The sequence below is a fragment of the Oncorhynchus gorbuscha genome, linkage group LG18, assembly GCF_021184085.1.
Source record: "Oncorhynchus gorbuscha isolate QuinsamMale2020 ecotype Even-year linkage group LG18, OgorEven_v1.0, whole genome shotgun sequence".
Classification (NCBI taxonomy): domain Eukaryota; kingdom Metazoa; phylum Chordata; class Actinopteri; order Salmoniformes; family Salmonidae; genus Oncorhynchus; species Oncorhynchus gorbuscha.
Window position 1 is genome coordinate 69,181,306 of NC_060190.1, and position 12,271 is coordinate 69,193,576.

At 41.9% G+C, this 12,271-nt stretch overlaps 1 protein-coding gene across 16 annotated transcripts in view; it reads left to right on the plus strand.

The window, feature by feature from the left end:
• LOC124002853 (neuron navigator 1-like) overlaps positions 1–12,271 on the plus strand; it is a 163,662-nt gene that overhangs the window by 136,041 nt on the left and 15,350 nt on the right. For 8 of the 16 annotated variants that reach the window (XM_046310603.1, XM_046310593.1, XM_046310597.1 and 5 more), the window contains 7 exons: positions 1,360–1,412; positions 2,265–2,288; positions 2,951–3,028; positions 5,671–5,679; positions 7,605–7,694; positions 9,270–9,381; positions 9,851–9,969. In XM_046310603.1, coding sequence (XP_046166559.1) covers positions 1,360–1,412; positions 2,265–2,288; positions 2,951–3,028; positions 5,671–5,679; positions 7,605–7,694; positions 9,270–9,381; positions 9,851–9,969 — 485 coding nt within the window. The remainder of the gene's footprint in view (positions 1–1,359; positions 1,413–2,264; positions 2,289–2,950; positions 3,029–5,670; positions 5,680–7,604; positions 7,695–9,269; positions 9,382–9,850; positions 9,970–12,271) is intronic. The other 8 variants (XM_046310598.1, XM_046310608.1, XM_046310601.1 and 5 more) reach the window with 6 other exon arrangements.

The window sequence follows — 12,271 nt, forward strand, 5'->3', positions numbered from 1 at the left end:
ATGACTGTTTCATATGGGCCTGCCAACTGCCCATGTGGTTTCTCTCTTGGATTAAAAACATGCCTGAAGTGAGGTGACATGTTGTGCCATGTCATTGATGAGTTCCAGAGCTGTCAATGACAACTTTTTACCTCAAAATATGGGCTTTTCTCTCCTTTTCCAACTGGCTCCATTTTATAATTAGCTGTTTACCCAGCTCTTTACCATTATGTTTACATTATATATATGTTTATATAAAGGGGTTTGACCGCTACTGATACACAAACACATGCCAGATAACCCTATGGCTCCATTTCTAAAGCTGGACCCTATGGCTCTGTTTCTATTGCTAGCCCTATGGCTCCATTTCTATGGCTGGCCCATGTTGGCTTATCCTTCTTCAATTGAGGACCTTAGTTAATAAAGAAACCAGGTTTGAGGTCAGCTCCATTTCAATTCAGGAAATTAATTGAAATTCCAATAGCGAAGGTGGATAAATATGTAATAAATGATGATATGACGTCTTCGTTTGATCACTATCCACAGACTTTTTAAACTACTGCGCGATATGGTTCAAGGTGCCTATAAATCAGCACAATCTACTTTTTTTTTAAATTCAAATTGCGCCCGTGTTGAAGCTTGAATTGGGATTATGTATATTGTGGAACAACCATACAAAAATCTAAATTTTTAAGGGGGGAGCACTGTATCAATCCTAGGTGTTCCTAGAAAATGTGGGTTTCAGTGTGTCTCCGGACATGGGAACTCCGCTGTCCTCTTTATGCACCTTCACCATTTCCATTTGAGTGACTGTTGAGTTTTCATGACTTGACATTTCTATTTATTCACTCCCTGAATCGACTAAAGGGAAACTGATCTTCTTCCAACCCTGTGGAACACATTCCCGTGATGTTGCAGGCCCCCAGCCTAGACAACCCTCTAATGGTCTCCTTGAGGCTGTGAGTTCTTTAATGGCACAGGCAGAGAGCCCAGCCAGCGAGTTGCAGTAATCCAGACGGGAGAGAAAGAGAGAGTACCTCCATGTTAGATGTGCGTTATGTAAAGGTGTAATGAGGTGACCCAGTTTTCTCTGTCACTCCTCTATAATCATTCATCTCTTCTTCAACATTGTCAGCGTTGGGTTATGTTTTATGTTGTTTTCTATGAAGTACTTATATCCTGCCACAGGTCAACTGTAATTCATACCTTGTTGTATATCTACACTCACAGTAGCAGGTTTACTGGCTATAAAGTATTTTTTTACAAATCTGAATACGATAGATGAATCACTTTGTAGCATATTCTGTGAAGTGTGAATATAGCATATGTCAGTATTAAACCATGTGGAATGATTTTGCTCTCTGTCTCTTCTGTGTTCAGTCCATGGCTCTGTCCTCTCCTTGGCATCAAACACTTCATCCAACTATTCCTCGGTGAGTACGAGAATGATTAAATCATCCAGAAACAGTTATTGGGCTCAGCTGTTGTGTGCCTACAGGATATACTTTCACGATTATACCAGTTGGTCCCAGTTGACACCAAACAGATATCGTTTTCTAGGGATACGATCACATATGCCTATCTATTTATGCATAGGAATACTTGGGAACACATTTCCTGAATTAAAATCACTATAACCTGATTTCCTGGTGATTTTACAGTATTTCATGTCCAACAACGAAAAGTATTAAAACAAGTATAATAATTCCCGCAGGCCGAATTTGGGTAACCCTGCTATTCTACCCTGCTTTTACCCTGCTGAACTCCTATAGGATGCAGTCTGAACCCACTACCCTCTGTAAACCCAGGATAGTGCCTTCAACCTAAGGCCAGACTTACAGAGCTACTGTGAAACTACCTTAACCAACCGTATCATCCACTGCCCCCATGTTCTCTCTCCCAAGTTCTCTCTCCCAAGTTCCCCCTCCCAAGTTCCCTCTCCCAAGTTCTCTCTCCCAAGTTCCCTCTCCCAAGTTCTCTCTCCCAAGTTCCCTCTCCCAAGTTCTCTCTCCCAAGTTCTCTCTCCCAAGTTCTCTCTCCCAAGTTCTCTCTCCCAAGTTCCCTCTCCCAAGTTCCCTCTCCCAAGTTCCCTCTCCCAAGTTCCCTCTCCCAAGTTCCCTCTCCCAAGTTCCCTCTCCCAAGTTCCCTCTCCCAAGTTCCCTCTCCCAAGTTCCCTCTCCCAAGTTCCCTCTCCCAAGTTCCCTCTCCCAAGTTCTCTCTCCCAAGTTCACTCTCTCTCTCTTTGTTGTTGTTTCTTCTTTCCGTCCTCTACTGTGCTCTCTAAGACCGAGGAGCGGATACAAGGAGAGGTAAGGCTGATCTGCTGTTCCTCTCTTTGCCTTGTCTTCATCTTCCAAATATCATCTCATTCGCTTTCGTCCATCCTGACTGTTCACGTCCATCCATTCAGCGGTGCTTTAGGATCTGAAACATTGTTGTTTTCCAGTGTTTTTAATTGATTTATTTAGCATGTTCAGAGTAACTCGACATGCAGTGATATTGCTATACAGCAACCATGTGTCTATTGTTTTTCATCAAGTTTCCTACTTTATAATCTCATCCTCTCCCATCCGGAAAACTATATTAATTTACATTTTTTTATAAGCTTACTTTGTGTCATGCACCTTACCCAGCCAAAACCCAATGCCATATATATTTTTTTTTTAACCTTTATTTTACTAGGCAAGTCAGTTAAGAACAAATTCTTATTTTCAATGACGGCCTAGGAACAGTGGGTTAACTGCCTGTTCAAGGGCAGAACGATAGATTTTGTACCTTGTCAGCTCGGGGATTTGAACTTGCAACCTTTCGGTTACTAGTCCAATGCTCTAACCACTAGGCTACCCTGCCGCTCCACCATACAGTGTAAGGCGCTTTGAGATGTGGGGTAAAGCACAGTATGGAGTTATGTTAAATTATATGTTTTCCTGCACTGCCTGTCTAAAGGACCGTGTTGTCATTTTCTTCACAGCAAATCCGCAAGCTGAGACGTGAGCTGGAGAACTCCCAGGAAAAAGTGGCCAACCTGACTACCCAGCTGTCTGCCAACGTATGTAGAACATGCTTCTCACGTTTCAACCTCTGAGCCTCTATATGGTGGCCATATTTGTTTCTGGCGTTATCTAGTCTTGAGTTGCTAGGCGCAAGTTGCATTGTTATGTAGCCTAAGTCTGGCCAAATCAAAACTATGGTACTGTATGCTATTATTTTATTGTTGGCTAAATGACAATGGAGTTGGCTAAAGCAGCAACCGGTCTGGCTAGAATGGACATGAAGCTTCTTATGATGGGATTAAGGGCAGCCATTTTGGTCAGGGAGTTGGTCAACCATGGTTTGCCTGTGCTGTGATAAGATATTCTCCAAAATCATGAATTTGAAGAATGTATCTGTACTGTATGTTTGTTAGCTAACTAGGCAGCCAGTTTTAGAGGAATAATTCCATACATTTTTCAAATTAACTGCCATTATGCCAACATTCAAACAATGCAGTCAATCCGCAGCCATACACTGACTGAAATCAGTTGATGATAAGACTTAGATTTAGGACTTGGGTGGCAGGTAGCCTAGTGGTTAGAGTGTTTGGCCAGTAACTGAAAGGTTGCTAGATTGAATCCTCAAGCTGACAAGGTAAAAGTCTAACAAGGCATTTAACACACTGTTCCTAGGTCGTCATTGTAAATAAGAATTTGTTTTTAACTGACTTGCCTAGTTAAATAAAGATTAAATAAAAAAAATAGACAAGTTGTAAATGCAACAAGTACCGATATTATATTATATAATAACACTCACAGCTTTCCAATGAAACAAAATGTTGAACATTTATGGTCTGTATAATTATATGACAATATTTTACGTTATATTATATTATTATATTACACAATTTCTGATATATCATATGCCTTTTATTTTCTTGCATAAATCCAATCTGGATTATGCCTCTACTGCTAATAATTTCTATTAGACTGGGTTTGGATTTCTCCCTGGCCGTCTGTCATTTTCACCTCATTTATTATGTTCCTATGACACATCTTTGTTCTACCATGATTCCATGATGTTCTACCATGATTCTATTAGGATTGATTGTGAGAGTCTCCGTCAACAGCAGCCTCACAACTTGTCCCATACTACGGTAGCAGCATCCATAACAAACCCATTTCTTAATGTCTGTGTTGGGACATACAGTATGATGGATGGAAGCTGTCTCTGGATGCCAGACATTATTAATTGTAAAACATGAGAGGTGATGATGGGGATTTTGCCACACAAGCCAACACAAAAACCATGTCTGAAAACTTCTGATATCTTGATAAAGGTATTATGAAGCTATTTAGAGTGCCTGAATCGTCAGGCGTTGATTACTCTGATGTTGAGCTACGATAGGAAAACATGCCGTAGAGGTTGAGATCAGAAATGGTGCTGGCTGTGATAGAGGCATACATCTATCTGTGACTTTATTGCCCAGTGTTGAAAGCATAGAACGCAATCTAACTCGCTGACCAAAAACCACTCAATGATAATGTTAATAATTCTATAGTTGTGTATTGGTTAGTTAGAGTTTGGTTCCAGAGTTTTCCCTGGCCATGTGGCCTTACTAGGACAAATCCCCTGGCCATAGTTGTAGTCATTGTGCAGGTAGGTAACCATAACCTCTCCTGGAGGGGCTATTCCTGCCCTCCTTGGCCCAGTCATAGCTGAACGTGATGGAGGATAAAGTTGGCCTTTGCCAGCCATAATGAACCCTACTAGAGGCTGGCTGTGGCCCCCGCGCATAACCCATAACTAGGGAGTGAGTAACACCAGCGATAGTGGTTAAGATTTATGAACCCTAGGCACTACAGGGGGGTACATTATCAACGCTGCACCCCCACCACATTATCAAGCCCTTCTCTCCCCTGTACTGACACAACCTCTTCTACTCTCTCTGTACTCCACCTCCACACCCCATCCGCCCCTCACCCCTATCAACCTTCTTCCCGCCCCTCTCCTCACCTCTCCTTACCTCAGCCTGACACTCCTGCTATCAGATGCTTCATCCAGTATATTACATGTGTTAAGAGAGAGTGAGTGAAATTCTGTATTTGTTGAAAGAGAACATTTTCTCAAGGCTGTGGAGATACCAGTCTAAAACCAACACTTTCTTTTCAGGAAATGAACTTGATTACTATGTGTTGCATGTTGTTTTAGCAAGTCAAAGTCCACTACAGTGCTAACACTATCCATTTGGCAATACCCTTTAACATGCTCCAACCCTCTGACCTGAGTATGTTACTGATACTGTGTGATTGAATGTTAGATGAACACAGACCTTGGTTCAGTAATAATACATGAATTAACAGTATTTATAAACAACTAATAAAAAAATATAGTATCATATTATTGAATATGTTTTGCTTCAGCCCTTACCCACTGTGTTGTTAACTTTATCATGTGTTAAATTGTATGATGTTGCTCTTAACTGTAGTTGATTATTACTGTAATTTGTAATAATTGATCTTGAATAGCCAGCCCTCTGGCCCAATCTCTGTGTCTGTGTTGTGCGTGCGTGTGAATGTGTGCAAATAGTGTGACCCCGCCTAATGCCACTGTCCATCTCTCCTCCACTGTTGGCTGTATTGACTGCTGGTTCTGGAATCTCTGCTGCCCCCTGCCTGCTGGCCGCTGACCCACACCTCTGGATACTGGGTGTAGCAGCTAGGACAGGTTTGTTGGAATGTCTGTTGCTTCCAGATCCCTCCTCCGTTCTTCGCTGTCACATGACTCTTTGATCGCCCATCCCGTCCCGCTTGACTGACAGGCTAACCCGGTGATACGGTTCCTGTCTGAGTCACCGTGTGGTGCCGCCAGCTAGGTCTCGACATCTACCTTGAAGCATGTCTATAATAGCATAAAAAAAGCAGATATTGAATATCCCTTTGAGCATGGTGAAGTTATTAAATGCACTTTGGATGGTGTATTAATACAACCAGGAACTTGAAAGACACAGGCATTCTCCTTAACTCAGTTGCCGGAGACAAAGGAAACTGCTCAGGGATTTCACCTTGAGGCCCATTTAAAACAGAGCTTAATGGCTGTGATAGGAGAAAACCGAGGATGAATCAACAACATTGTAGGTACTCCAAAATACTAACCTTTAATAACATAATGAAACGAAGGTAGCTTGTACAGAATACAAATATTCTGAAACATGCATCCTGTTTGCAATAAGGCACTAAAATAAAAAAAAATAAAAAATGTGGTAAAGAAATTAAATGTATGTCCTGAATATAAAATGTTTGGGGCAAATCCAACACAACAAGTCACTGAGTACCACTCTTCATATTTTCAAGCATGGTGGAGGCTACATCATGCTATGGGTATGCTTTTCATTGGCAAGGACTTGATAGTTTTTAAGGATAAAAATAAACAGAATAGAGTTAAGCACAGGCAAAATCCTAGACGAAAACCTGGTTCACTCTGCTTTCCAACACACACAGGGAGATGAATTCACCTTTCAGCAGGACAATAACCTAAAACAAAAGGCCAAATATATACTGGTGTTGCTTACCAAGATGACATTGAATGTTCCTGAGTGGTGTAGTTACAGGTTTGACTTAAATGGTCTTAAAAATCTATGGCAAGACTTGAAAATGGCTGTCTAGCAATGATCAACATCCAACTTTTTCACCAAGTCAGCTCAGGGATTCCAACAAGCAACCTTTCGGTTACTGGCTCAATGCTCTTAACCGCTAGGCTTTCTGCCACCGTTCAGAAAGGTCTCCCATGCTACTGTACACAAGGTTGGAAAGGCCTGTGCCCCAGTACTATACTCCAGTCATCTCCCGCTCGCCCTCCCCCTCCTCTTCTCCATTTCTTTCATCTTCCTCACCTTCCACAGCTGTCCAAACCTTCACCACTCCCGCTCCTCCTGGAGGAGGCCATTTTGCATGATGTGTAGTATGCCTGTGGTGCAGTGACTCACCTCTGTATCCTCTCTCTCTCTCCCCCTCTACAACCTCTCTCTTTACCCTATCTCTCTCTCTCCCTCTCTACCACCTCTCTCTTTACCCTATCTCTCCCTCTCTACCACCTCTCTCTTTACCCTATCTCTCTCTCTCCCTCTCTACCACCTCTCTCTTTACCCTATCTATCTTCTCTCCCTCTCTCCACCTCTCTCTTTCCCTATCTCTCTCTCTCCCTCTCCACCACCTCTCTCTTTACCCTCTCTCCCTCTCTACCACCTCTCTCTACCCTATCTCTCTCTCTCCCTCTCCACCACCTCTCTCTTTACCCTATCTCCCTCTCTCCCTGTCTACCACCTCTCTCTCTACCCTACCTCTTCTCTTTCTTTCTTTCTTTCTTTCTTTCTTTCTTTCTTTCTTTCTTTCTTTCTTTCTCTCTCCATCTACCCCACCTCTTCTATTTCTCTCTCCCTCTCTCTCTCTCTCTCCTCTCTCTCCCTCATCCTCTCTCTCTCTCTCTCTCTCTCTCTCTCTCTACTCCTCTCTCTCTCTCTCTCTCTCTCTACCCCACCTCTCTCTATTTCTCTCTCTCCCTCCCTCTATCTACCCCACCTCTTCTATTTCTCTCTCTCACCCTCCCTCTCTACCCTACATCCTCTCTCTCTCTCTCTATCTCTCTCTCTGAAGGCTAATTTGGTAGCAGCGTTCGAGCAGAGCCTGCAACTGATGACGTCACGTCTACAGACCTTGTCGGTCAGCCAGGAGCAGAAGGTACCGGTAAATGCAACTGCACTATGCTACCGTCTCTTACATGTGTTTACTTTCAGAAACTTCTGTGGAGCTGAGTTTTGCTCTATTCATTTACTATCCAGCTATTTCCAATCAATGTAAAATAAATGTTTGTAGTTTACTATAATTAGATGTAGCAAACATTCAGTATCTTCTGGGTGTGAGAAATTCATTAAAAAAATGTGTGTGGGGAATTCATATTAACCTACAGTTTTTCAAACAAATGAACCAATTTACTTTTGCTCAATGAAAATCTGAGAGCATAGTGAGCCTAGACAGTCCGACCTCATCAATGTGCGTTGGCAGTCAACCCCTGAGCCTGATCCACCAGACACCCCCCCCCCCCCCCCGGCACCATCTAACTGCTGTGTCATCCTGTTAGAGAGCAGAGGACAGGGCACCGCTGCCATTGGTCCTCCTGACAGGAAATGAAATCGGAAATCTAGTCAAAGCTTGACATGGTGCTAAGGTTGTGTTTTCACAAGCCACTCAACACGATCCTTCAAACCTTCAGGACCTCAGAGACACCATAGAAATTCCATAGTCAATCTCCATCTGATATTGCTCATTCTGATATTCATTCATTTCTTCTTCTCTTTTGGGGGGATTATAGACACTGCGCTGCTGGAACTAGAAACATGAGCATTTCGTTGCACCTGCTTTAACATCTGCTTATCTGTGTACACAACAAATAAATGTTGATTTGATTAGGATTCAATTCAATTCAAGGGCTTTATTGGCATGGGAAACGTGTTAACATTGCCAAAGCAAGTGAGGTAGACAACATACAAAGTGAATATATAAAGTGAAAAACAACAAAAATTAACAGTAAACATTACACATACAGAAGTTTAAAAACAGTAAAGACATTACAAATGTCATATTATATATATATATATACAATGTACAAATAGTTAAAGGACACAAGATAAAATGAATAAGCATAAATATGGGTTGTATTTACAATGGTGTTTGTTCTTCACTGGTTGCCCTTTTCTCGTGGCAACAGGTCACAAATCTTGCTGCTGTGATGGCACACTGTGGAATTTCACCCAAAAGATATGGGAGTTTTTCAAAATTGGATTTGTTTTCAAATTCTTTGTGGATCTGTGTAATCTGGGGGAAATATGTCTCTCTAATATGGTCATACATTGGGCAGGAGTTTAGGAAGTGCAGCTCAGTTTCCACCTCATTTTGTGGGCAGTGAGCACATAGCCTGTCTTCTCTTGAGAGCCATGTCTGCCTACGGCGGCCTTTCTCAATAGCAAGGCTATGCTCACTGAGTCTGTACATAGTCAAAGCTTTCCTTAATTTTGGGTCAGTCACAGTGGTCAGGTATTCTGCCGCTGTGTATTCTCTGTTTAGGGCCAAATAGCATTCTATTTTCATCTATCAGCGCTGTTCTATTGAGTTTTGGAGAATTCCCAGATTCCTGCTTAATCACTTCTGATTTCGAGAATCTTCCAACCAGGATTTCTTGAAAATCTGGTAATTTTGAGAAAGTTCCCAGAGACAACTAACATTTTGTCAGTGTGTTTATGTATTGAGCCTGTTTCCCCGTAGGACTCTGAGCTGACTGATCTGAAGGAGACCATAGAGATTCTAAAGACGAAGAACACAGAGGCCCAAGATATCATCCATGTGGCCCTCAGCAACCCTGAAATCCCTCCTGAAGGTAGAGAGCCAAACAAAGGCCTAAAGTTATTTTACCATAATCAAACCATAATAATATTCCCGTAGCTGAGGAGTGCTCAACTCCATTCTCTTATAACGAGGCGGAGTTGAGTTTGACAACTGGTCATATTTGCTAGCATCAACATTCAGTGACCATCAGTCGATACTCCCGGGAAGAGAAAATTATGGTATGAATATGTGAAAATCTGGAGACCCAACCCTTATTCACCCTCCTCACTAGCTCCTCTCTACACAAGAGTTCTTCTCTCTAGCTCCTCTCCTCTCTCCTGAACAGTTCTTCTCTCTAGCTCCTCTCCTCCCTCCAGAACAGTTCTTCTCACAATCTCCTCTCCTCTGTCCAGAACACTTCTTTTCACCTGCCCCTCTCCTCTCTCCAGAACAGTTATTCTCATTAGCTCCTCTCCTCTGTCAAGATCAGCTCTTCTCACCAGCTCCTCTTGTCTCTCCAGAGCTTCAGATGAAGAGGCAGAACTCGTCCGAGAGCATCTCCAGCCTGAACAGTATCACCAGCCACTCCAGCTTGAGCAGTCTGAAGGAGCAGGAGGCCAAGAAGAAGAAGAAGAGCTGGGTGAGAGCACAGAACCGCCTGCTGTAAATAGAATAGATCATTAGAATTAGGATTCTTATTGAGATCCTGGTTCTATGAGAGAACCCACTCACTGTGGCCAGGGTAGTGGTACTGTCTTGCCGAATTCAGTCCAAGTACCAGAAACGGTCTGGAGTTTCTCTGTGTCTCTCTCTCTCTCTCTCTCAGTATTTTATTCAGGTCTTTGAGTAGTAGATATTGTGAGAGCTGCAAGTCCTCCGTCCCTACATTCCTCCGTACACTGATGTGCCATTCTTGTTAAGATATTTGGAAGGTCTAATTTCTAATCTCATATTAAACCTAGCTAACTCCACTTCATTCACTAACTGTATGTTATACCATTCACGTTAAATATATGCCAGACAAATTATTCCTTAAATCACAAGTAAATAAATCGTTAACAAATTGAATTCAGATGTTCTCAAAACCTGCAGTTAAATTCTGTTTGGTTCAGTGTCAGAGAATTCTGTTTGTTTCAGTGTCAGAGAAGTGATATAGAGATTTTTTCTGTCAGATGACAACATAAAATTTTTGTGATTGATTTATTGTCAACGCAACCATTTGGTTGGTCGTCCTTGAATATCATTAAATAAGGAGCAAGGCTTTTATGATTATGTTGGGTTTGTTGACAGTAAAACCCTATATGAGGAATTCTCCACATTTCTTAAGTGTCTGTACTATCTGTAAAGTAAAAAATAAGTGTGATTTAGGATTCGACAATAAATAAAATCATTATTCTTGCAGCAACTCAAATCTGTACGGTCTGTGCAGCGCTCAAGGCTCATCAATGCAATTTCCAGCTGCTCTTCCCACCATTGGACAGTGCTCTTCTCCATTCTGTCCCCCTTATTTGACAGTGCTCGTCTATATTCCTTGCCCCTCTTTGGACCATACTTACAAAGTCTAATGGGCATCTCTGTCTCATTACCGGGTGCTATTTTCTACAGTTTCCCTGCAGACTAAGCTGTTAGGTTAATTCCATGTTGTGTGTGCTGCAGCCCGTGACTATTGTTGATTCACTCTGCCAGATTAGCCCTGGGTTCTCACATTGTCCCGCTTCACCTCAGCAGGAATAACACCAGTATAGGGGTGGCGAGATTTGGGGATTTTGAGGACAATATTGTTTTCCTGCTGGTTATATTCAAGTCTAGAAAATCAGAGTCAGTAGTTACTGCTGTGATTTTTGTACTATTTCTAGTTTTTTTATAGAATATTAAAACCTACAATCTACTTGTAGGGAAGCCGCTCAACATCTACATCACATTAGTGATCTAAGAGACTCCCATCCAGAGCGACCCACAGAAGCAACCAGGGTCAATTCCCTGCTCACGGGCAAGTCGACAGATCTCCCACAAGGTCAAAAAACGGGGACCCGAACCTGTGACCTATCTGCCATCGGCTAAAGCTCCCAACCGCCAGGCCAACAGCCCCTCCCCAGATCCCCTGCTGTGATATTTTGATGAAACAAAGGAGTGTGTCTCAAATGGCACCATTAACCCTATATAGTACTCCTCTCTGGAGGAGTAAAACAAGGTTGTCCACTATCGGCATATCTATTTATTATTGCCATCGAAATGTTAGCTGTTAAGATTAGATCAAACAATAATATTAAGGGATTAGAAATCCGTGGCTTAAATACTAAGGTGTCATTGTACGCTGATGATTCATGTTTTCTTTTAAAACCACAATTAGAGTCTCTCCACGGCCTCATAGAGAATCTAGATACTTTTGCTATTCTCTCTGGATTAAAACCAAATTATTACCAAATAATATTACTATATTATGTAATGGATCACTAAAAAAATGCAAATTTCACATTACCATGTAGTTTACCTGTCACACCCTGACCTTAGTTATCTTTGTTTTCTTTATTGTTTTGTTTAGGTCAGGGTATGACGAGGGTGATATATGTGTTTTTGTCCTGTCTATGGTTTTTGTATGTTTATGGGGTTTGTTCAGTCTAGGTGTTTTATGTCTATAGTTGCTTAGATTGATTGAGGACCAGAGGCAGCTGTTTATCGTTGTCTCTGATTGGGGACCATATTTAGGTAGCCATATGCCTTGGTTAGTTGGTGGGTTATTGTCTATGTGTAGGTGCCTGTTTCAGCACTCGTGTTATATAGCGTCACGTTTGTTTTGTTGTTTTGGTTAGTTTGTTTAGGTGTTCTTTGTGTTCTTCGTTATTAAAAGAAGAATGTCTTCAAATCACGCTACGCCTTGGTCTCCTCACTATGATGAACGTGACATTACCAATAAAATGGTCTGACGGAGATGTAGACATACT